General features: G+C 40.6%; 1 protein-coding gene across 1 annotated transcript; it reads right to left on the reverse strand.

The window, feature by feature from the left end:
• Window positions 1-9,307: 9,307 nt before the first annotated feature.
• On the reverse strand, window positions 9,308-26,369 carry LAPTM4A (lysosomal protein transmembrane 4 alpha). Its single transcript, XM_025867789.2, has 7 exons — window positions 26,126-26,369; window positions 18,263-18,383; window positions 14,674-14,750; window positions 14,447-14,569; window positions 11,557-11,652; window positions 10,925-11,023; window positions 9,308-9,932 (listed from the first exon to the last, which is right to left on the reverse strand). The coding sequence occupies exons 1-7, from the start codon at window positions 26,234-26,236 to the stop codon at window positions 9,858-9,860; spliced, it is 702 nt and encodes a 233-aa protein (XP_025723574.1). The 5' UTR covers window positions 26,237-26,369; the 3' UTR covers window positions 9,308-9,857.
• Window positions 26,370-26,698: the final 329 nt, after the last annotated feature.

A 26,698-nucleotide genomic window follows, 5' to 3' on the forward strand; every position in this document is an offset into this window, starting at 1 on the left:
TCCCTAAATCCCGTTTCCTCTCCGGAAGACTGACGGTTGGCAGCACGGGGCTGGGGGCCACCCAGGGGACCCTCCAAGAACTGTCTACCGGGAGAAAGCATAATGGTCTACCTGTCTAAGGCAACATGGTGAATTTAGGAAAAAGAGACTGCAGCAGACTGAGGAAAGCAGGAAGGCTTCTAAAAACAGGTGAGGTTTGAGCTGGATCCTAAAACGTGACAATGAACGTGAGTTCCAACAGATCCAGTCTGGTCTTCCTGCTTCCGGACTATTAGTCCTCTAAAATCCACACTCCACGCAGTAACCTTAAAATCACTTCTCTTCTTAAACCTTGCAACTTCGCTTCCAGGAAAATCCAAATTCCTTTTCACGGCCAACAAGGCTCATTGAGATTCAATCCCACCTCCTCTGCAGCACTGACCACCAACATCCAGAACTGTATTCCTGCTCTCCATGCTTCAGTCATGCTAGCCTTCCCCGTGTCCTGGAGGACACCAAACTTATTCCCACCTTGGTCATCAGTGTAATGTCTTCCTCAGAGCAGCCTTCCCTGAGGCCAGATCTTAGTTTTTCAAACTTATTTTTACCACAATCCATTATAACAACTACATTTTAGATTATGAGCCAGCAGTTACATAGATAACACATATGTCCACAGAAATGATAGTTGCACGAAACAATACTAACACTTAACCACATTTGATGCTATTCTAGCCACCTCCATTCAGTTCTATTTCATTTTTTTTAAATGTGATCATGAGTACATGAGTTTTTAGCTCACTAATGTTTCCCAGTTAGCAGTTTAAAAATTTCTGTTTTGAATAGATTCTTTCCTACTGTCTCCGCCTTTCTGCTCTATTATAGCATCTTGTGTGTTTCATTTGGGGGACTTACTCAATTTTTAATTATTCAGTTTATATTCAATTTATTTATTTTTATATCCCACCAGACTGTAGGCTCCAGAAGGGCAGAGCTGATGCCTGGCATTGTTCGGTGCTGACTTCCTGTAAATTCCTCCTTACCGCGTGCAGGTCTGCAATGGGACTGAAAATTTAGGAAATGGAAGATCATAGAACAGGGCTGAAATTTAACTCTGCATTGGCAGTATAGTAAACAGGCATGATAGACTGTAAGAAAAGAAATAACCTGGAATTACTTTATCCAAGAGCCCAAGGATGCTGAGGAAATGGTTCTGCTCAGTTTCACTTCATTGCTCAACAACAGATGGCTCTGTGCTGGGCACCGGCTCCACAGATAGCCCTTTCCTCTGGCCTCCTCTAGTGGGGAGTTGGTCCGCCTCCACCACCAGACTCCTTCTCTGAAGAAATTCAGGGGTACAAGCAACATAAAGTGTAATAGTCTGTTTCAGCACATTTGCATGTAGGCATATGTGAAGATTAAAACTATTTGGTTAGGCTAGGGAAGAAATTATAGGTAGTTTTCCCTAAAAATTCATTATAATACTACCACTTTGTTTTTACAATCCTAAAAAAAAAAAATAGAAACTATTTTTTTACTGGTCAGCTGTGGCTAGGCTGGGCTATGGTAATAATGACCCTAAAATCTCAGGGGCTCCTAACAAGAGAAATGTACTTGTTGCTCTGTTATGTGTCCTTCCTAGGTTGGCTGCAGTTCTTCCCCACGTCATCTTCATTCTGGAACCCAGACAAGGGGTAGACCCAATGTGAGACATGCTGGTCTTGTGGCAAAGGAAGGAAATGAGAGATGGCACAACCAGATGACAGATCTTAACATTTCTGCAAGAAGTGGCTCACATCAATCCCACTCACATGTGATTGGCCAAAGCAAGTCATGTGGGCAAGAAAGGTCTGTGGGTGGGGAATGGAAGGCTTTTACAGCAAATCGTTGCAAACCATAATACAATGTAGCACAATTTATTTATACACCTTTTATAATGGGATGGAGGGGGGGTGCCCTCTGAGGTCTCCTCTCTAGATTTGGTAAGAATCTTTGGCCTCTGAATCCTGATCGGCTTCTCGTCAGAGGCCCCTCCCTTTGGGCCATCCAATCCTGACTTTTTTTTTTTTTTTTAAGATTTTATTTTTAAAGAATCTCTACCCTCAAGGTGGGGCTCAAACCCACAGCCCCGAGATCAAGAGCCATATGCTCCCCGGATTGAGCCAGCCAGACGCTCCTAATCCTGACCACTAACAGCTTTCCAGGGGGCCCGGGTGGGCGAGCCTCCGTGAATTGACTTCTTTGTTCCTGCTGTTTGGCGTCCTGTGATAGGGTAGCGGCACTAACTCTCAGCTCACCCCCTGGGAAATGTCTCTGGAAGCCTCTTCAGACCCGTCGTCACCCCCGGGAGCCACGCCCCCACTTACCTTCCAGGTTCTGCGCGCTGCCCAGCTCCAAAAGCCTCCCGGGACACATGCAAGGCCATGGTGTCGGTTGGGTTCCAAGAGCTATTTTCTCACATCCTGGACTTACTGATTCGTGACCAAAACACTTAGTTGTGCTAATTTCCAGAAACTCCCAGATTCAGTTCTCTCCGACTCTGCGTGCCAGAAACCTAAGGGAAGGCGGCCTATTGTGCACGCCTGCATGCGGAGGTTCTGCCACTTGACTGAGTAAGAATCCCTCAGGAGGCTTATTAAAAGGCAGCTTCCTGATACTCGGGCATTAAAAGGCAAGTATCCAGATACTTATGCAGACGGTTTGGGACTGGGCCTAGGAATCTGCATTCAACAATCTCTCTAGGCAACTGACACCTGAGGGAGTTTGCAATGTCCCAGTTCTGATGGTCTCCACGACAGGCCTGGGCGGGATCCAGTGCAAGGGCCCCTGCAAGGAAGTGGCCACCTGCACAGAAGGCCTTTGAGGGACTGACTGTATGGTCAGAAGACATCTTGGGCCAGGGAGTAACTACTCTCTCTCCTGCGTCACACTTCTCAAGAGCAGTCACAAAAACTCAGATCACCAAATCCAAAGAGGCTCCCTCAGAGGGTTCAGACAGCTCCACTGTTGGCAGGTGTCCCAGTTTTAGCACCTTCCGGCAGGGCTGCTGTATAATCCTGATTCTACATGAATTGTCTATTTCCTTTTCCACTTCTTTTCCTGCTTCCCAGTCTAGAAATCCACAAGATTTTTTTCTGGGTCAGCTTTTAAAAAATTGTAATAGATTCCTTTTTTCTTAATGGTAAAAGTAATGCAACTTACTGTGGAGAGTTTAGCAAATGTAGTAAAGCAAAAGTAAGAAAATAAAGACCGTCTGTAACACTAACGTCCAAAGATATGTGGGATTATCTCTTTCTCTGCTTGTATATTCATATATTTTTATTAAAAATGAAATCACACTGTATATTGTGATCTTATTATTTGCTTTTTGTACTTAATGTATAGTGAACATTTTTTGTTATATTCTTCTAATACATCATTTTTAATGGCTATATTGTATTCCATCATAGATTCCATTTATTTATGCAATTCTCCATTGTGGGACATTTAGTTTCTACTTGTTTTTAATGATAAATAGCGCTTCAATGAATCTCCTTTTGTGAATCATTGTGAACTATTATTCTTTCTTGCTGTAAGTGGAATGTCTCAATGACTAGGCCTTCTTGGGCCTCTGTGTACCATCCTATCAGGAATTCCATTGAGTGTGGGTTCAGCTGCCGCCTCTCTAGTGGTAATTCCCAAAACCATGTCTCTTGTCCCAGTCCTGCTCCCGGGCAACAGACTTAGATTAATACTCTGCCTGTTGTACCCTCTAAAGATCACAGAAGCACCTCTGGCTCAACCACATCCAAGAATGAACTCAACATCTTCCTCTTTTTTTTTTTTTTTCTTTAAGATTTTATTTTTAAATAATCTCTACACCCAATGTGGGGCTCAAACTCAAAGCCCTGAGACCAAGAGTCACATGCTCTGCTGACTGAGCCAGCCAGGCGCCCCTCCACATCTTCCTCTTTAATGACCTCCCTCGTATGCCCCGCTCCTGCCTGTGGAACCAGCGCTCTCCCAGCCCCCTGGGGGGAATCTTCATGTCCTCTTTCCTCCCATGATCCACTTGTATTAAAGTTATCCAGTCTTCTGCCCGCATCTCCACCAGTTCAAATCCCGTCCAATGCTCAAAGCCTAGCTCAAATCACTTCGTTACAGGAAGCTTACCCTTATCTTTCCAGATCTATCCAATCCCCGAAGGAGAGGGAGGGGAAGACAGAAGAAAAACGTGAAGAAATAATGGCTGAAAAGCATGTGAAACTTCATGAAACCGATAAACCCAATGAACCTCAAGCACAAGAAACACACACACACACAAAACCTTACTTTTTTGTATATATTATACCTCAAAAAAAAAATCAAAGAACATATTTTTAAAAAATGCTTAAAACCAGTGACAGAGCTTTTCATCACCAAAAGTTAAAAAAATAAATGAACAGAGTTAAGGATGATGAAAAATTTCTCAGTAGAAACAATGTGTACAAGAGAGTGGAGCAACATCTTCAAAGTACTGAATAAAAAACAAACAGGGGCGCCTGGGTGGCTCAGTTGGTTAAGCGACTGCCTTCAGCTCAGGTCATGATCCTTGAGTCCCGGGATCGAGTCCCACATCGGGCTCCCTGCTCAGCGGGGAGTCTGCTTCTCCCTCTGACCCTGCCCCACCTCACGCTCTCTCTCTTTCTCTCTCTAATAAATAAAATCTTTAAAAACAAAGAAACGTGACTCCCTAGAATTCTATATCCAGGAATAGAACTGTTTGAAAACAAAGGTAAAATAAAGACATTGTCAGACATATGAAGGCCAAAGGAATTCATCAGCAGTAGAACCACACTGCAAAAAAAAAAAAAAGTTTTCTTCTGGCAGAAGAAAAATGATAGCAGGTGGACATGTGGATCTACAAAAAGAATGAAAAACACCAGAAATGGTAACTAAATGGGTATATATGTAATTTAAAAAATTATCTTCCTCTTTAAAAGATAATTAACTGTTTAGCCAAAAATAAGAGTCACAGAAAGTCAACACAAGAAGGAACCTAGTCGGCCACTCATTTGGAAATGAATTATTTACTGTCATTCAACGGGTGGGAGGGCGAGGTAATATAAATCAGGTTTCCTGATGCCTTGTCCAGATTTTCAGCTACTTCACTGAATGATGACAGGTACAAAACTCCTTTCTAACAGACCAGAAACAGTTACTCTTTTTCTGGTTTCCAGGTCAAATACTCTTCTCCCTTTTCAGTCCTTCCTGTCACCATTCCTTGCTCACACACTCCATTCCTGATAATATTTACACGGTGCTTAATAGTTGCCAACTCTTCCATGTCTGTTACCTCACTTGATCCTAAAAACAACTCCCAGAAGTAGGTAGGTCAGGAGTTTGCATCTTCTTGATTTTTATGGGATGCAGAAACTGAATCTCAGAACGGAGTTAAACTCCCCAGCACGAGGGATTAATAGCGTGGTGAAGTTAGAACAACCACCTTCTGACTCCAGATTGCGTGCTCATTCTGCCAGCCCCATACTGCCTCTCTCACGTGCCTGAATTCCATGTTGTCTGGCACACATCTTCTAAATTATTTTCTCATACCCAAAATCACAACTTTTTTAGAAACACAAAGCAACTTCAGAAAAGCAAAAGTACTACTTTGCTTCGGCTTATTTATAACATGCTCCTTCTCTGAAAGTAAAAGGAGTCCTGAAAATGGAACATTGGTCATTTGCTGTAAGGGACATCGAAACAATTAGAAAAAACTAAGTTCACGATGACTATGAACAAATTAGTCACAGGCTAGAAAACAGGGATTAGACCATCACCAAACAGAAGAAAATGTACAATTTATCAATGGAAAGGCTCTTGGTTTTGTATTTCAAGTACCTTTTTTTTTTTTTAGGATTTTATTTATTTATTTGACAGAGCGACAGCTAGAGCAGGAACACAAGCCCGGGGAGTGGGAGAGGGAGAAGCAGGCTTCCCGCTGAGAAGGGAGCCCCCACGCGGGGACGCAGGGCTCAATCCAGGATCATGACCTGAGAGGAAGGCAGATGCCCAAAAACTGAGCCTCAGGTGCCCCGCAAATACCTTTAAATGTAGATGTGGTACACCCAATGTTTAGATCATATCCAATTCATACTGAAAACAGTCTATTAGCAGTGTACAGTTTGTGGAGACAAAGTCTTTCATTCAGTAAACAATTACCACCCTCCCTTTCCCTCCCAACTTTGTGTGAGCCACTGTGCCAAGTGTTGCAGATCGGAAAAAGAGTAAGGCCTCATCTCTAAGCTGTTCACTAACAGAGACACAGACGCAATAAAACATGAGCTTAATGGAGGGATATTCCCAGGTGCTAGAGGAAGAGGAAAGGAAGCAGGCTGATTCAACAAATCATTTTTCAAAGTGAATGCCTTGGTAGTCCATTTGCCAAATAATCAAAAGAGAAAACAGCCAATTTACAGAGTTTACCTAATTTGCTAAAACCTTCTAATATTTTAAGATCTCTCAATATACATAGATGTGTTCTCTGAGGACTTGCTGCTGTCAGTCTGCTGTTGTGCTAAGCACCGTACACATTGCCTTCTCTTGGTAAGTTACATGGCACTCACTAAAGCTCACAGAGGTTAAGTAACTTGGCCAGACTCACACAGTAAATCAGTGGCAGAACTGAAGTTTAAAACCAACTTGTCTGAATCCAGTATCTGATTTCTCAACAACTCTATACAACCTGCTTTATAATATCTACTGATTTTTTTATGTGCTAGACACTGTTCTAGATTCTGCACATGAATTATATCATTTATTATTTACAACTCTGAGTTAGCAGAGTCTTTTTCTAGATGAGAAAACAGATTCAGAGAAGTTATACCGCAAGTCCTTTTGGGACTCATCTGTTCGGAGCCCTCCAGTAGGTTCCCCTTCTACTAAGACAGTCATCGTAATGACCTACGGTGGCCAACCCAATACCTCCCCATGCTCATGGCCCACTGCCCTTGGCTCTCCTCCCTTTCCACTCTCACTCAAGCTGACTATTCTTTGAATTCGCCTAGTGCACTCGTACATATCCCTCTGCCTAAGATCTTCCTCCTTCAGGGTTCACTCACATGTCACCTTATTCCAAGTGCGGCCTTTTCCTTGACATCCTTTAAAATTGTACCCACCCCATTCCCCTTTCTTGTCTCCTCTCCATAGCTGTCACTAACTTACTATATCGTTTTAAATCATCTGTCTCTCCCCACTAAGAGGAGACCAGGGAGTTTTGTTTTTTGTTTTTTAATGCTTTGCCCATCACTGTGTCTCTTGCACTTGGAACAAAGTACAGGCTCAAAATGTATCAGTTGAGTTAAACTTTTGCTCAGGGTTAGAGTGTGAATCTGAACCCAGCAGATAATCCCTAACACCATCCTCTTTCCATTACATCAAATGTGCTAATAATGCCAGAGAAAAATGCATGCTCCAGTGAGCTCAATTTTGGAAACAAGGGCCTCACAGGGCTCGTTTTGTTTCATAGGCCCCAGAGACACCTGGAACTTTATGGAGTTTTTACAGCTAGCCACATTCATATAAGTAAATGTTGAGAATGTGAAGAAGGCCAAAACTGGAGCAGAGTGGACAAAGTAGATGGAGGTGAAAAAGCTACAAAAGGAAACCGAACAGATGACAAAGAGAGGCAAAACTCAGTGAAAAGTTGTGAAAGCCAAGAGGTTGGGTAGTCGACAATGTTGGATGATAAAAACCAAAACTGAGGTTAGAAAGTGTAACAGGGGGGCACCTGGGTGGCTTACTTGAGCGTTCGGCTCGATTTCAGCTCAGGTTATGATCTCAGGGTCCTGGGATCGAGCCCCACATTGGACTCTGCATATGTCGGGGAGTCTGCTTGGGATTATCCCTCTCCCTCTGCCTCTCCCCAAGCTTGCACTCTTGTCTCCTGATGGATAAATCTTTTTTTAAAAAAAGCAAATAGAACAGGACTTTGTGATTTAGGAAGTCATCAGGATCTCATGAGACTTTATTATAGGAATTTCAGAAGCAGTGCCAAACTCAAGTCAGAATGATGAGATTTATGAGCTCCTTACTTAAGCTGGAGTTGCTTCCTATTTTAAAAAACAAGGCCAAACACCTAAACATTTGTCTTTCAGTGTTATCGCTACCTGAATTTTAGAATCAAATATACTACTCTACTAACGTTTTTCTCCAAAACTAGCAGAGGGAATTTACCTTTTTAAGGCAAACAATTTTGGCATGTTCAGGAGGATATTTAACCAAGTCAGGGTCCTGATGTGTTCACATTTTGATGTAATCCCACCATTAATAAAGAGCTAACAAGAGTTTGGTTAATATCTAAACACTGCTTAGCATGATCTTCAACAGAGAACACAATTAAACCAACAGTAATAACTAAGGAAACTTGATGGATCTGTAAGATTTCTTTTTCAGTTTTTATAAAGAAACAAAGTGAGACCTAGCCCAGAAAAGTTATGATTTTGAAATGTTCTAAAATCGTTAAGATCAGTAAAATATATTACCCGAAACTGGGTATACTCCCAGACACAGCTGTATGTCCTTTCTAAATATAAAGTTTACTCTCTATTTCGGTGGTGGCAGGTGTTTATAAAAGTGAGATCGCAGCCAAACAATTCCATTAACCCTTTAAGAAATGTGTAAAATACGTTCATGTGTCTATATATATGGTCGATGTGAGGCCACTGCTGCTACATTCCTAGCAAGATGCAAGGTGGAGTATCTTTAGAAGTTTTAGTTGTGCACATAAGCCACAGTTGGCTTGCTTTCTCTTTGCTTCCACTCTGAAGGTCAACTGATACATTTTTTTAATTATTCTTGAATTACTGAATTCTTTTTAGGATTCTTTATTCATTTGACAGAGAGAAAGAGAGCACGCGCAGGGGGAGCGACAGGCAGAGGGAGAGGGAGAAGCACGCTCCCTGCTGAGCAGGGAACCCCATGCAGGGCTTGATCCCAGGACTCTGGGATCATGACCTGAGCTGAAGGCAGGCACTTAAACGGCTGAGCCACCCAGGCGCAACCTATTGAATTATTCTGGATGAACTCTTACCTAAATACTAAATGATCTCTACATAAAAAGACAGCTTGCTACCCTCATCGTATAATTTTTCTAACAAACCATCAATAATTTCTGGCCTGTGATTCAAGTAATATCTTCACCATAACTCTAAACAAGATTTGAGTTACTGGACTAAAGAAATGCTAATTAAGCCTTATTGTATCCTCGAAGTACCAAAAGACCCTGACGGTCTGAGTTTACTGTAATGGAAAATGTTAAATTCTATCTACCAAAAAAGGGTAATGGACTTTTTAAAAAATGACAACAGTAAATATTTAAGAGATTTATTAAAGCATCTTATCACAAAGATGGAAACACATACAAATTAGAAACATGCAACCATCATCTTCCACAGTCAAGTTAAAAGGTTATGTATTTTTCCTGTTTCCATAGCTGAAAACTTCAGATCTTATATCCAACTCACTCACCCCGAATATTTAAGTCATTCTTCCTGAAAGTATCCAGGGCAGCAAATAACCAAAATGCAAACTATTATATAAAGAAAGTGCAAAGTTAAAAAAGAAAATGTGTAGAGAATACCCCCATCCCACCCCCCAATAAAGGCAAACAATGGCACTTTGCTCTCGCTTAACCTAGATTGTCTCCAAAAACTATTAAAATGTATAGACTTAACGACAAAAAAAAAAAAAAGACTTTGAATAGATGTCCAAAAAGCTTGTTAGTGTTTGAAAATAAATGCTTCAACAAAGGAAAATGAATTTTATATCAAACAAGTCTGAAGAGCCCTGTACTGCAGCATCTTGTACAATAAACGAGACAAAAAGCTGGTATAGGGTTTATTGACAAAGGCAGGATCTCCTCAGGCAGGTACGTAAGGAGGCGGTGGCTCCTTCTCGGGCAGCTTCACGGCCATTTCATAGGTTGGCAAAACATACTGAAGAGAGAAAAAAATTATGTTGACTTAAAGCATCTTTACAATCCTACCTGGAATAATTCAGCTTTCAGATTTTAGCTGAGGAATTTGTGAGCTGAAAAGTTCCTGAGCGTAGAGAGGACTGGTAACTGGAGGTGAGCTGTCTGATCCAAGACTGCTAAAGACAGAGGGATGGAGGGGAGAGGGGCAGAATTTTGCTTCTGAACAGACCCTGAGGCTACCAAGGACACCTTGACAGGAAAGGAAGTAGGTGGCACAGCTCTCTCCTCCCCCACCACAGCATGACTGACAAAGTACCAATGCCTCAGGGGCTGCAAATCCAGGTTAAGGGCATCACGGAACTACACTAAAGGAAACCTCCTCCAGTAAGATGCTGGATCCTGGATTTCATCAAAATCAAAGGATCAGGCCCTTCTATCATTTCTTCTAGGGTAAAGGGCACATCTCTGTAGGAGTGACATTCCAACCCAAGTGTCTCCAAGTGTGACAGGCTGGCCCTATACAGGCCACATACATTCTACATGTTGAAAACCAGGAAAAGCTAATACAGCAACAACTAAAGGGCCCTTGAAGTAGGCCTCCCCACAGACTCACAGAACCCACTGCATTCATCTCCCCACAGAAAAACCAGCTTCCCCTTTTGATCATGTGGATGTTTTTTGAAAGCAACACAATCTGCACGTGACGGTATCCCATCCTTAGAAGTTCCAGAAGCCATGAGCCTGATATGGTTCACACGGCTGCTTCCTGTCTGATCTCCCCTGCAAATGCAACCATCCTAGAGACTCCCTAGGAGTGAAGCTGAACGAGCAGTACAAGAGGCCTCTCACCCACACACCCAGGTTTCCAAAGGGAAATGCTGAATCTTGCGGATGTAAGCTATCCATGCCCGAAACCATACATATGGCATTGACGAGGAAGTCAAGACCTAGGCTCTTGAGAATAATCAATACTGGCTACTGAAGATTTACTATATTAAAAAGGTCATTCACCTGCGGAGGTGCTTCAAAGGCAGGGTACACAGCAATCTCTGGCATGTTTCTGTTGTTAATATACTTATAGCAGTTCCAAACACAGTTGATTAGATACGCCTGAAAGAAGCAAACAAAATTTCCATATGCTAGAAACTCAACAGACTACCTGCTCTAAAATTAAGGTGGCTTATGCTTTTCCCCACATGTGTTCCATGGAGAAGGGAACACACATCCATTTGAACTTAGCACAGGCCAGGCCCTTTCCCTACCTGCTCACACTTAAATATCGTAAGTCTTAGATAGCATTTTACAGAGAAACCAGAACTAGGATTTTAATTCAGGTCTGATAACCACTGTGCTGCAAAAGAAATTCTGTCTCTGAACCTTTGGAATTTTAATACATTTTCAATCAAACCATTGATCTGTTGATCCAGAAACATGATGTTCCTTACACTTAGGAAGGATCCTGGAATTCCAACCACTCTCCGGAAACAAGAGGGAGGACATCCCCCAGAAGTTACCTTCACTACTATGTCAGAATAAACACTGTCCCCTAACAGTGAACTATAAGGAGAAAAGGCAACAAAAAGGTTTTAGACCAACTGTATCACAGTCTAACTGGCTGCCCAAACATTTAGTCAGCAACTCACCTTAAAAATGATGAATAAGGCGAAGAACACAAGAACAATGAAGAGTAGACAGCTGGAGTCCAATGCCAGGAGGTCATCTTTGTAGGGAAAATCAGGCTATTAAAAAAGGGGGGGGGGGGGGGAAGAGAGGTGAGCAGGCAGAGTAGAGAGGATTTTTAGGGCAGTGGAACTATTCTGTTTGATGCCACAGTGACTACTTTACACACTTGTCCAAACCTACAGAATGTACACCACAAGTGCACCCTCGAGTTAACTATGAACTCTGGGTGATAATGATGTGTCCATCACTTGTAACAAATGGACCACTATGGTTTGGGATGTGGACAGTGGGGGAGGTCAGGGAGGTACTTTCCAATTCAGTTTTGCTGTTAACCTAAAACTGCTCTAAACCATGAAGTTTATTAATTAAACACACACACTCATCATTCAGCTATGGCACCTGCACTTCATCATAGTCTAGAGAGCATCTTAAAAGTACAAAGAAAAGGCACCGAAATCAGAACTGATTTCCAATAAAAACTTATAAACAGAACTCATGGTACCTTTAAGCCTCATCATCAATGCATGCTACTGAACACTTAAAACACATTTGAATACTCTTGTCCAAAGAGAAGAGCTCATCCTCTACTTTTCACTATTCTACACCTTTCTGGCCTTTGGAAAACCGCTATTTCCTGTATACAACTGTAGATTTGTCCCTGAGTCACCAAGTCAGGAGGTGCTAAGACTTATCTAAGTTCCATTGGTCATTGAGTCCTATCTCGGGAAATTCATTTTTCTAAAAGCCAATCAACAATCTCAATGCTCATCAGAAAGGGGAAAAAGAAGGCACGCCCCTGGTTATAAAAAAGGCAAACCTCTGTGATTCACTGCAGACATACTACATTCTACTGCGAAGGGTCAACTTTATTTACTCAAATATTTATTTAGCATTTATCGTGTACAAGGCAATGAGCTGGGTTCCAGAAGGGCATTACAAAAGAATAATTAAGGATTTACAAGCTGGCCAACAGAGAAGGTACTTGCCAGTCTGAGAGACCAAATGAATATAACAGAGGGGAGAAACCACTGGGGTCTGTAAAAGGAATAGCAAAAAAATTCTTTCTAATGTTCTCCTTTAAAGCTCATCTAATTTTTGAAAACATGTTTTTAATGGAAATGTCAACACAAAAGCCCAAATAATTTTTATAAAAAAGCAGCATGCAAAAATCCGAAAGGACCAAAAAAGAAAAAGAAGAAAGTACCCACACATCAACTCCAAACCCTAGCTAAGTGTCTCCTTGGGACAAAACTGTTCTTTAAGCCTTCATTTATAAATAGAAAGACAAAAACTGAATGGGACCGGTTCATGGGGGGAATGCTATAGCTTTTATTCAGGAGGTTTGCAATTTTTCAGCCAGACATGACAAGAGAGATCTAGAATGAGGAAATTTCTGACTACAGCCAACCCGGACACTAGGCCCTGCCCCCAGCTGCTTCTCTCCCACTCACCACTGCTGCTTTGTTTCCCTCCCTTAATCTACGTGCCAGCCACCACGATCACCTTATAGTCCTCTCACTACACACAGAATGTTCCTTCCCACCTCGAGGGGTCTCTGTGACCTCTGCTTCTGTATCTTCCGTCTTAATTCCTACTCAGACTCTTGAGTACAATTCAAGTCTTGCTTCCCAGCCCACGTCTAACAATTCTGTGACATCCACTCGCGCAGCCTACACCTTTCCTTCACAGTTTACCACAGTTTTAATGCAGTAATTGTCAATTTTCCAATTCCTTCACTAGCAATCAAGTTCTACTGATGTATCCCAAGAATGCAGCAGAGTGCCTTGCACATAAGCAACCACCAAATGTTTTCTGAACGAATGATAAATTTGTGATATGCAAGATGGACTAGGCAGGAAATCTGGAAGTGGGGAGAAAATTCCTAAAAGACAGCATTTTTGAAATGAACTTTTATTTTTCTGGACTCCATGCCTCATTCTAGACCTTACTTCAGCCCAGAAGGTCCCCTGCCGCTTCATAATGTAGCACTAATCTACTAAGCTCCACACTTAATGGTGCATTGGACAGTTCCAGTTCGTTATCACAGATAACCTCTTAACTCCCCCAATCCATGGGCTGCTCCTCAGAGAGAGGAAAGCTATGTTTGTACCTACACTATTCACCAACGATTTGCCTCAAATAGAGTGAAGGATACAGTAAGCATTTAAGTATTAGCTATGGATGCCTACAAAGAAAAAAGGGGTTAGAGCAACAAGAGCATCCAGTGTCTGTATGGAAGCAAGCTGTTGGGAGCGAAAGCGCACACCCCAGTGAGAGCGGCCCGCCCAGCTCCTTCCCTGAGAGCTCCTTCCTGGGAGCCCCACCCAGCATCTCAGCATCCAGCTGCCAGAGGGGTGAACAGAGTCTCTGAGCATCCGTGCTTTACTGCACTTTATTTTGTGCATCCATTAGCAAGGTGTGCCCTCGGGTATCAGAAAAGACTAAGAAGATTTGTGGGGTCTGGGAATAAACATTTACAACATTTCAGCTTAAATAAGATTTCACAGGAATGCTCTACTTCTGAAGAGAGGAAGAAACTTCTAGAGCCAAATTATTATACTGCTAATATACTCAAAACAAAAGTTGAACTACTCCTTACATTCTATGATATCCATCTTTAGAGACTTTTAACACTGGAATATTCAAATACTAGTTAGAGGATATTCTACCTGTATCTTACTGGTTTCAACATGGTAATTAAGAGAGGGGGGTAATAATTATTTTAAAACACTTTAAAAAAGTAGGTAGATTAAAATAAAACAAAAATAGTACCTAAAGCTAACTCAAAATTTCTATTTAAATATTTCACTTAAAATAAAGAAAAAAAGTTTAATTAGCATACACACTTACTAATTGATCCAGATACTCTTTGATTCTTGGCAAGTAAGTGAGAGAACTGATAGCAACCAGGCAACTGAGAACGAAGTCAAAAAGCCGGTAACAGAAGAATGGAATCAGCCAACCAACTTGATACTGAAGACAAAAAATAACAACCACAACATCACACATAAATATGAAATTATTAAGTACCACTCAGTAAAGGTCAAACTCTAAAAGTCGAAAATATGAATACTTACAGAAATTGCTCCATATACCAGCATTGAACTGATTATAAACATAAGAACAGAGACGGCAAAAAGAACACAGGCATTATCTAAGAAAACAAAAACAAAAATCTAATTAAGCTACTTACATAACAAACATAACAAAAAGAACAAAACTCTTCATGACAAAATGATGTTTTAGAGCTAGCTTAAAAAATGAGTATTTTCAAGATTGGCTATGAAAAAAATCTAAGACCAAGCGTGTTAAAAAAAAAAAGTCTCAGCATTAAGTAAGGACGTTTGACAAATTCATGCCTTTGTTTTTGTTTATTAAATTAGCTACAATTCACTGACTCTTTTATCATCAACCAGTCACTCAGCTAAAGAGACAGATCTCTGCCCAGAGTCTAAGAGTCTGAAGGTGTGCAAACAGAGAATTATAATCCAATGTGGCAAAGTGCTACAACAGAAGCAGAAACAATTAGCTTTCCCGGGGGAATCAGGAAAAAAATACGAAATGACATAAGTTGGGTCTTGTGAGCAAAGCAGGGTTCCACAGGAGGGAAAAGTTGGTACTTGATTGAAAGACACAAATATATTCAATACAGAGCATTACAGCTGCCCCCTGTGACCTCAGATAAAATACACAATCAGAAATTCAAGGTTCTCCATTAACCTCCTCTCCCTCATCCCAACATGTGAACTCGCTGCTCCCCATCCCCTATCTTCATGATTTCTCCGATACTTTTACAAGCCTTTTCTTTGTTCCCCACCTCCTTCTCAGGTTGTCCCCTTCCTCTACATTATCCAAGTTCATTGTCTCACAAAACACCAGAGTAATCTCAACAATATTAAGTCACACTCGACTTGAGTTTCTTAGCACAAATTTAAAGTTAATTCTTTGACTCTGGATAGAGATTAAGAACCAGAAGGGCGCTAATAATGACGGATGTTTGAATAATTGCCGAACATTCCCACTATTAGATAAATGTCATGTACTATCTTGTCATTTGGAAGTACAAATATCATCATCTGGCACTGTATTAGGTAAGAAAAGCCCTCTTTAAATTTTTCTAGAGGACAGAGAATATCCTCTAGATGCCCTATAGCAAAATAGGGGAGAAATGGGATGACGGGTGAAAAATACACATATAATACCGAGAACAAGAGATGCTCCGGTATTTGTGAGTCAATAAAGCAAACAAAATATGAGGGCTAAATACCCAGATGTGAACCTCTGGTTTCCAGCCACCACCACATTTAAGAACCTTCTCCAGGGGGCCCCAAGTGTTCACCCATTACCACCATGAATATAAAGTTAAATTCATATTTGAAAAACAGCTTGTATATGTTGCAGAAGCATTTCATATATATTGAATGTCGTATTCTGTTTAGCTGATTAAAAATAACCATGAACCTTATTATTTAAAATCAGCCAGCAGGCCAGGGCATCTGGGTGGCTCAGATGGTTAAGTAAGTGTCTGCCTTCGGCTCAGGTCATAATCTCAGGGTCCTGGGATGGAGCCCCGCATTGGGCTCCCTGCTAAGCGGAGAGTCTGCTTCTCCCTCCCTCTCCTTCTGCCCTTCCCCCAGCTAGTGTGTGCTCTCTCTCTCCCTCTCTCAAATAATCTTGGGGCGCCTGGGTGGCTCAGTCGTTAAGCGTCTGCCTTCAGCTCAGGTCATGATCCCAGTGTCCTGGATGGAGCCCCGCGAGCCCTGCATCAAGCTCTCTGCTCAGCAGGAAGCCTGCTTCTCCCTCTCCCACTCCCCCCGCTTGTGTTTCCTCTCTCGCTTTCTGTCAAATAAATAAATAATCTTTAAAAAAATAAAGGCTATAAAAAAATAAATAAATAAAAATAAAATCCGCCAGCAGGCCAATGATCAGAACTTAATTTGCCATTTTAACACTGGGTCATGGGAAAATCAACTTTCCACCTGCAAAGAGACACACAAACTACCATATGACCAAGTACTATGCATTTTTATATTCTGTCAAGAATAGGGGCTTTGGCAGAATTATAATCAACACGAGTATGATAACGAATATATCTGACTCTCTCTACGGTAGGCACAGCGCTCACAGACCATTCAGGAAACCCGTGACTCCATCCCTGCAGATCTAGCCAAGGCAGCCAGTTGTACAGACATACAAGAATGTCAATAACCATAAATCTTTTCCTACACCTTGATTTTAAGAGAAACACATGCTGACACTGCATGCTGAAAAAATGCTGACATCAGGTTTTGCATAATTTTACAGCCTAAAGTACCAAAAATAGCCATTAAAAACTAACATTTTATTCATTATTGTATTTTGGTTTTTAAACAGAAATAGACTAACTCGGGAAGAAAAAACAAACACCAGGAGGGATGTTTCTAGTATGTTCTTAGTATCTCTTTTATCGCATTTAACAACAGAATTAAAGGATTATATATATCTGAACAATCAGTAGACTCATTTAAAAAGCACTTGAACACAGTTTAAACTGTTAGTGTTTTCATACTATAATGTCAACAGATGGCCACAAAACTCTACTTGAATCCTAGAAACAGCAGTTAGCCCTATGGACAGTGAGTGAATTATGTGAATTAACAACCAAATTTGTTTTAAAAACCACTTGATAAATTTATCAGAGAAGATCATAAATGTAATGCAGCTCAAGAATTTATAATAAAAGCTAATAAACCTAAAAATAACTTAGATCCTGTAACATTATAAATACACACGAGTACTCAGAACATTTTTCTGAAGTGAAATTTTAAACATGCAAAAAACTTTGCAAAGTTTGAGTCATAATTTTCTGTTCAAATATTAAATTTCTAACATTTATAAAATAAAATCTCTTTTATTTTTTATTTATTATTTATTTGAGAGAGATCATGAGCGGAGGGGAGGAGGGTAGAAGGAGTAGCCGACTCCCCGTGGAACAGGGAGCCAGATGCAGGACTTGATCCCAGGACCCTGGGATCACGACCAGAGATGAAGGGAGACACTTAATGGACTGAGCCACCCAGGTGCCCAATATAAAATCTTAACTAGAATCTTTCTGCACCTGTATTTCAGAGAAAGCTAGATAATGAAAATGCTATCAGAGAATAAACAGGCTTAAAAAAGCAATTTCCATGAATGTCTTCTATTTTTAACTCCAACATCGTCTTCCTTCCTTCTTTCATCTAAATGACTGAAATATATTTAGAACTGTGACCCTCAGCAAAAAGTATCAGCAAATATTCCAATAATTCGTATTTCCTATTTTCCTGTAAGCCTATTTGCTCCCATCCTCAACTACATTTGCCAGCTGACCTTAAAGGCTTATAAGTCTTTTTGTAATTTCTTCTTCTCTCCACAGCACTGACAAGAATCAAGGTATACAATGTACATTTCTCAAAAAATCTTCTGGTAGTCCGTAACATTTTCTGGCCAGAAGTGCTCAATTATAATTCTCACTGAGTATCTTTGAAAAACCCACAAAAACACTTTTACGCCTCAGCAAGTAGAGTAACTTAAATACAATTTAGTCAATCCTCTAAACAATCTGTTTTGTGGGGGTTGTGGGTGTGGGTGTGTGTGTGTGTGTGTGTGTGAGAGATGAGCAGGAGGTATTTCCAACTAAAAACATACCAGCCATTCTTTCTGATGAATAGTAATTGCCAATGACTTCATACTGAATGTTGACAGCTGGCATGGAGTTTGGATGAGTTACTTCCACAGTCAGCAAAACTGCCATCAATAGGTTTACCACCTGTGAAAGATAAGATGTTATCCATTATATTATCAATCAGGAAAGTCTTCACCACAATCTTCAGAGGTCTTCCCATGTTTAATCTGTTTTACTTGCAGTAACAAAGACAGAAAACAGCAGACTACCTATAGATAAAATATGCAATACCACTCTAAAAATAAGTATTTCTTAAAGTATAAACCTAAATGTGACTGAACCTATGTTAATAAATGGCCAATTAAAAGGAATCATTACAAATTGTTTGTGTTCAGTCATGTATTTATTCATACACCAATCTCAGAATTCCTGGGCTTGAAGAAACTACAGTTCATCCAATATACTTATCCATCAGGTATATATAATACCCATCAGTTAAGTAAATAGTGATCCATCAGATAAGCCTGACACTCCTCTACAATATGTCCTATCTAACTAATCTCATATAGTTAAAAAAGAAAACTATTTCATTTCTTCTTAGGCCTGACTCAAATGCTTAAAACACCTTCCAAGATTTTAACTAGCTCACTTTGACTTTCACCTACTGTCCTTAATTCTACCTTTTGAAATAATGTGCTCCCCTTTTTGAGTAAGTGCTCCTCTAACACCTAAGGGGAGCTGACACAGGCTGCCAAATAATCTTTTCTAGAATAAACATTCAGGTACTTCAATCATTTCTCTAATGGTTTAACACTGTCCAGCTACCTCACTACCTCCTTTCTGCTCTCCTCTATACACACACTCCAGTTTGTTGGACATACCATGAAAATGAGGTAAGATCAGCCTGGTCAGAGCACACAGGGATCTCAGTTCCTACAGTCTAAGTTAACAAATTTCAACTAGCACAGCCTGAAATCGTACTGGCTTCATAAATTTTTTGAATGTCGTGTGAGAGTAACTCCCACCCTTAATTCTTTTTCACACTTGTTCCTGCTAAGCTACCACCTGAACCTGTACGGTTAGATTCAGAGGCCCAAGCATAAGCCCTTATACATTTGCAATGGAATTTCATCGTATATATTCTTGCCTGTCAAGACGTTCTGGATCTAGATTCGGACACCCTACAAATTTCCTATCTCTTTCAGCTTTCAGCATTTGAAAATACTGTCAGCATGTAATCAGTATCTCCATCTCAGTCACTAGTAAAAGAGAACTGGGCCAAGCACAGGAGGTGTCCAGAGGTTGTCCTCTTCCCGTTAACCAGCAATCTTTGAATAAAATTCTTTACCACTTTCAGAGAAACATCTCGAGTCTTTGTCAAACTTCTTGCCGAAATTCCATCATCATATCTGGTGAATTTTCCTAATTTACCAAGGTTGTAACTCTATTTAAAGAAGAAATTATTTATGCCTCTAGTGGTTAGTGAATCCCTGCAGTATCCCAGGAGGTACTCCTTCCCTGAGGTGCTCAAAAACAGCCCCGGGAATGACTCAATACAGAAAACCACCTAGGACTGGAGTCAGGCTCCCCATCGAAAAGTTCACAGAACCTGTCCTCTTCCTTTTGTGAAAACCTGAATATTTGGTATTTTTAAGAAACATCAGAGCCTTATCATCAACAGCACTTTAAACAAACTGTTAGGTAGCTCGCTCCTGTTTGTCCTGAATGAAAAATAACAGTTTCTCAGTTGAAGGCACTTCACATTCTCTAAGACAAGCAACCCAAGGTTTATCATTCAATAAGATTAGGAGATCTAAACAACGTCACAGTATCAAATTCAGAATCAACTGACATTTACTGAGGATATACTATATACCAGGCATATTCACATTTATTACTTCACTCATTCCTCACAACAACCTGGTGAAGAAAATATTACTAAAGCCAATTTGCAGACAAGAAAACTAAGTTTCAGCAAGTCAAATAACTTGTGATAAGTTCACCGATATGGTAGAGGAGAAAGCTAAGATACAAACCTGTTTCTTTTTAGGACAACCTGCTTCGGAGCACCACATGATTACTTATACCCACTCCTAAGCAACTCCTGTTTTGAGGTCTCTCCAGAAGAAACTATTATCTAAGGTTATAAGATGTTTATACTTTACTGTCCAAGCAAATATGTTCAGTAACATGCAATGCTCAAAAGCAAGGTACTTCATCCTCCAACTCCTGAAAGGTCTCACAAAGGACAATCATATTTGCAAGGGCGGCTCCCTGGTTGAAGCCTGATTTTTTCCATTTTCACTGCAATGGGTTTTGGCTATCGTGTGTGTATGAGTAGTTCATCCAACTAGGTGAATTAATTACTGAGCGATTAGATATATCTACCGAAAACTTATAGATTCTGTGTACGAAAATCAGTCTGAAATCAATTCAGCAAATTATTCTTTGCTAACCACAATATAGTCATAGTTAAAAAAGCTCTGCACAGTACAGAAAAAAACATTCTCATATCAAGAAAAACACACAAACTCAATGACTAAATGAAGGAAATGACACAACCAAAAATATTTAGGAGTTTAATTTTCCCTTCCTAAATATTTTTATTGCACGTAGGACTTATAACATCTATTTTCTCTTACATGGATAAGCCACACACTCATCCACTATTATCTTCCTGTAGTATTAGTGACAATTCAAATTTCATTTCACTGTCACAACCCTGAGCATTAAACAAAAATCGTAGCTCTAATCAAAAGGACCAAAAAAATGAAAAAATAAATTGCAGTGTTACTTCTTTAAAGCTCACACAATTCCAATCTTCACTGAGTTAATTATATTCCATTAGATCACTGTATTTCATTAGAACTTCAACATATTTTAAAGTATTAACCTGGAAAATCCATCCTTGTGATCTTAAACTGAGCACCCCATCCTGTGCTCCTATTTAGGTCCTGTGCTATTTACTTTTGATTACAGTCGATATTTCTACTAAGTTCCACAGAGTATTTAAAAAAATCAATTTTACAGCCTTACAATATAAAATTTCGGATATAAAATTTCTCTGAAAAGAGCAATTATATACAATTTCAGAATCTTTATTCCCAATTGATTTTTTTCCTTTTATTTATTCAGGAAATAAAACAAAAATGTAATTACAATAATGATTAACTTCTAAACCTCACAATATGGAGGTACAGAATACAGTAAATATGTCAATGGCATGGACTATGGACATACCATTCAATGTGGAAGGAGTCCTGTAAATTTATTGGGTCAAATATGCTTTGCATTATTTCTGCAAGCCTTTTGTAAACCTTGTATAAGTAAACAATTACAAAAACCAGACGTGTAGATTTTACTTGTTACAAAGGAACAGTTATCAGACCCATGAAGTACTCAGCCTCCAGAAAGGAATTCCTCTTTGCTTTCTCATCTCACTGCCACACCCATCCCAGAACATTCTCTGGGAGCTGGTTTTTGTTTTAAATCATTATTCTTTAGGTTCCCACGGTATATTCTGCCACAACCCAGTATCTGCTGAGACTATAATTAAAACAATGTACGTGCTTCGGGGCATCCTGATAAGGGTCTCACAGGCAGACAGGCTCCACTGGGAGCGACTCAGTGAAGCGCACTCAGCAGGTAAAGATCAAAATAGCCAATCTCTAAAAACTGTTAAATGTTTCACATACATATAAACTTCCTGTTGTTTACTGGTACGTGCAGTTACAAATGAGTTATTCCTACTACTTTGGGGAGGAGACAATTAATTTTACAAATGTCTAATGAATACTTCAAATGTTAATTAACAAGCTAGCTACTACACACATTTTATAGAGTAAGACCTATCATCTTTTTCCCTCAAGGAGAACATCTTGTGGGGGAGAAAAATAAAAAGATAATCATTAGTAATCGTGTAATAAGTACTATTTAATAAGCACATACAAGTGGTATGTAGAAACTTTTCCAGGTACACAGTGAGGAAACCAGATATCTCTGGCTGGGAAACAAGAAAAGCTTCACCAAGAAAACATCTGAGCTAACCATTAAAAAATTAAACGGAATTGGCAAAATGTTGTTAGCAGTCACAGTTGGGTGATGAGTAAACGGGAGATGTTAATACTATCTCGCTATTCTTTGACATTTTCTTTAATAAAGTTTTTAAAAAGTGACTTGGGGGGAGAAGAGATAGCACATGCAAAAGTACTGAGGCACACAAAAAAAAGTGTTTGAGGAAGAATATTAACTTTGAAATATAAACAAGCTTTCCTCTTATTTAAAGAAACCAGGAATGAGGGCTGGAAAGGAACAGAGCTTGAGGAAAGCTGTCTTCACTTCTCTCCCAGCTATAAACTCCAGATTGTTTATGTCTGAGACATTCATGAAAAATTAGCCATATATTGTCTTTCCAAGACCTAAAATTATTACAAACGCTCAAAATGTATTCTTGTAACAACATCAACCATGAATAAGGACAGTCCTATAGCCCACTTGTACGCCTATTTTCAATTATTCAATGAACATTTGAACTTATACTATGTAACAAACTTGTCTGAAATCATCTGGCTAAATAACAGAACAATTTTAGGAATGCCAGAATTTAAACTAGAGCTCATTCTGAAATTCTGTATCATTTAACCAGGGATTATGCTTCTTTCCAAACTAAAACGCCAAAAGCTAACACTTCAGGGCTGGTACTTCTCTGGTGCATAAAACTGGCTCCAGCTTCCCTATGTCCTACTGCACTACTTAATACCAAAGAATACTTTAAGAACACAGTGTTAGTATTGCCTCAACACTAGACCAGTTGCCAGAAAGCAATGACACTGTATCAGATTGACTGACTGATACAGTGTCTTGGCCCAGGAGGGAAGGCTGCCCCCATCATCCCGGGTTTCAAACAGCACAGAGGCAATCTAAAGAGGATCCTAAATATCCTCCCACCTAAAATTGAGGAAGAGAGGAAGAGGGAAGTGGCATTCTACCCCTCTCAATCCTTTATTACTTCTTATAAAAGAAGTTTCCAGCAACAAAATACACTGTTTGGACAAGTCTTCTTTGTTTGGAGGTATTATACTACACTTTCGTGTAGGTGGTCTTGTTCTCTAAAAGGTTACATGCCTTCCCAATTGGCAGAAACTGTGGGGTTTTTTATATGGCTGTGGTACTAAAACTACACTTTTGAAAGTCACCAACAAAACCAATGGCCTTTTTCCAGTCCTTCATCCAATTAGAATCTGATTGTTACTGATCACCTTCTCCTCTTGTCACTGTACCGTTTCATTTTCGTATATGCGCTCTAAAAATCTCTAATACCAGGGCGCCTGGGTGGCTCAGTTGGTTAAGCGACTGCCTTCCGCTCAGGTCATGATCCTGGAGTCCCGGGATCGAGTCCCATATCGGGCTCCCTGCTCGGCGGGGAGTCTGCTTCTCCCTCTGACCCTCTTCCCTCTTGTGCTCTGTCTCTCATTCTCTCTCTCTCAAATAAATAAATAAAATCTTAAAAAAAAAAAGTTTAAAAAAATAAAATAAAATAAAAATCTCTAATACCATATCTTAAGGGCAGATACCACTTTCAAGACAAGAAACATCTGAGAGCCATTGTGTGGCAGGTAACAGAAATACAAAAGATAACAACAAATGGTCCCTGTAATTTATTCTTTTTATATGTCCACTAAGCCTTTTACATTGCAAATGATCAGTAAATCACTTATATAAGACAGATTAATTGATTTTAGCAGCTTATAGTGTTCTGCTAACCCAAAGTCCATGCAACAGAAGAACAGCTATGGCCTCCTTCTAAAATTGTGAAAACTGAAGCAGGGAATAAGGGAGAGATGTAAAATGTTTTCACATCAAATGCCTCCAGTGGAGAATAAATGTCCTTACTAAAGTTTTTCTCCCTGCGTTTTGGGTTTTGCTGTATATAAGTCGTATTTTTCCCTGCTATTCCTTTCATTTTTATGAGCAGAGCCCACAGCATCAAAAAAAAAAAAAAAAAAAATCTGCCTAGAAAAGACTGGAAAGAAATACAGCCAATTATATTCAGATGGTTGAAATTGGGATGGTGGTTATTTCCTTCTTGAGAAGGAGTTAGAAATCCTTTGTTCTGTGAATGGAGAGAAGGATCCGAGAAGAAACGGGAAGATTAGGTTTGCAGGCAAGAGTCCTGGCTGATGGACACAATTTCTCAGGTCAGTAGGAGGGGAGGTCATCATCTCGAGATGAGGGAGGCAGGGTCGAGTAAGAGGCTTGAGGACCATAAAGATTTGAATGATTCATTTAGGGGAATGGAAGGCAAAACTAAGGACAAACAAAAGAAACTGAAGACCCAGATCCTTAGCAAAATGGAGAAGAGATAAAAGGAAGTTAGAAATACAATGTTATTGCCATTAACTGACTAATGTCTAATGTTACAAATCAGCTAAAATATAAAACAAAAGAGAATTTTTGAGGGGAAATCTGATGTAATTATACCAATTATATCAATAAGATACCAATTAAAATCTGTATATAATTATACAGAAAATACTAAAATAAGCTTAGAAACAAGCAAATAAGCCTACACATTCAAGTTTTGTTGTTTTTAACGTACACCAATAAAGCAAAACAGGGCGGTCAGAAATAATCCCGGGTCAGAAGTGGTCCCCTGGGGGTCGGCCATGAAACAGTATCTGCCTAACTAAGATTATTCTCATCTGGTGTTTGTTCAAATGGTAATGATTTCAAGGCACTGGGTAAGGAAGTAATGGTAACAGAGAAAGGCAAAAAGAATGTGATAAAGCTTTTCCTTTCTTGTTTTTTGTAGTTCACGCAAGTTAACAGAAACCATACAGTATCACTAATGCCACAACCCTCCAAACCAAAACAACTCCACAAAAACAACAAATTACAAAGTCACTAGTGAAAGCAGCCAATCAAGTCAACAATATGAGAAGTTTGTCAGAGCTTCAGTGAAGTCATTATTATAGCCTAAAGCTATCCCAATTGTCATAATTTAGCTTCAATGTGTAGGGATACTGGAGATGGTGGTAAGAAATCACAAAAGTATTACTGGTGAACCACCAATCAATAACACTGTCAACTTGGTTATGACATACAATTACACAGATCTTGGAACCCAAGAAATGCCAGTATATGTGGCCAGAATTGAGAAAGCTCTCAATAAAAGTCTCTTAAAAAATGGAATAAAAAGCGTCTAATGGGCAGGGGGTAGTTGCACCAGGAAAAGGCAGATCGAGTGTAAATCCTGGCAAAAAGCTATGGCCTCCGAGAGACTCTCCAGATTTACAACAGAGGCCTTTCAGCCTACATCACAAACACACTGTAACAAATAAAGTCCAGGAACCACAGGCAACTGCGTTACAGCTGGATCTTTCGATTTCCTTTCAGGTAAGACAAAATCGAAACTCGGCTGCATTTCTCAAGGTCCACTCCTAATTGTTTTGTAGGGAAAAACACTCCGGGGAACATAGGTGGAAGAGTGTTCTTTCTGGTCACGGAAGTACAAAAAGGACCGAAATCAGGGAGTTTACAGAACTCCCCACCAAATTCCAGTATCCTCATCCCTCCCACCTACTCCTTTTCTCCATGCCCCCCTCGCCCCCGTTTCTCCCCACCCCGATTTTCTCCTCTAATTGGAGCCGAGGAACAATCTCCCCATTCCTACCCACCCCCACTCCGATTCCTGGCCACAGTCCCCTCCCTCAAAGTTACAGCACCCTAAAAAGAGGCTCCCTTATGCCTTCTCGCCCCACCCAACACCCCATTTTCACTCCCACCCCCTCCCCGTGAACACTCCCTTCATTTCAGACCGGGCTCCCCCACTTCCCGCTCATGCGCATTCCCCTGGGCCCCAACCCTCCAGCCCCGCCCGCCCTTACCATGTACCAGGTCCCCAAGATGATCGTCCCGGTGCGGACATGGCAACAGCCGCAGCACCGGGTGCTGTAGAACCGGTCGCTGCGGCTCCGTTTGAAAGTCATGGACACCATCGGGAATCTCACAACCTTCGTTCTAGGATGTGCCCCTGACAAACGCTTTCCGCCCAGAGGTCGAAACCAGATTGCTCTGCCACAGTCTCCAAAACCAAACGACGCGTCTTCTGGCCCGCCCCCGGCCCGGGCCCCAGCCAGCCCCTCCGCACCTGCGCACTGAGTGCCGAGAGCCGCTCTCGCGCGACCTCGGTTTACCCCCTCTTCCCCACCTTCCCCTCCCACAGGCCAATGGAAGAGCGGAAAGCGGGGCGGACTCGGCCCCTGATTGGAAAAACTTGGAGATTGACAAGACGTCACGCCCAATCAGAAGTGCGAGTCCCTTTAGCGCTAAAGGATCCCCTCCTCTCACGCGAGGGCAAGGGCTGGCTCGAAGGCCTAGAAAGGTTCGGGGTAACCTGGTAGTTTACCATCCCTGGGACTAGAGCGGCAAGAAAGGAGGCATTTAATGCGTAGAGGCAG

The sequence above is a fragment of the Callorhinus ursinus genome, unplaced genomic scaffold (assembly GCF_003265705.2).
Source record: "Callorhinus ursinus isolate GAN/ISIS: 27379988/994484 unplaced genomic scaffold, GSC_fseal_2.0 scaffold10, whole genome shotgun sequence".
Classification (NCBI taxonomy): Eukaryota; Metazoa; Chordata; class Mammalia; order Carnivora; family Otariidae; genus Callorhinus; species Callorhinus ursinus.

Excerpts from the sequence above, each read along its gene's own strand:
- LAPTM4A (XM_025867789.2), bottom strand. The coding sequence starts at position 26,236 with ATGGTGTCCATGACTTTCAAACGGAGCCGCAGCGACCGGTTCTACAGC. Across the intron at positions 11,653-14,446 it reads AAGAGTATCTGGATCAATTA|CCTGATTTTCCCTACAAAGA; the intron begins GTAAGTGTGTAT and ends CTTTTTTAATAG. Across the intron at positions 11,024-11,556 it reads CCTTATTCATCATTTTTAAG|GCGTATCTAATCAACTGTGT; the intron begins GTGAGTTGCTGA and ends TGCTTCTTTCAG.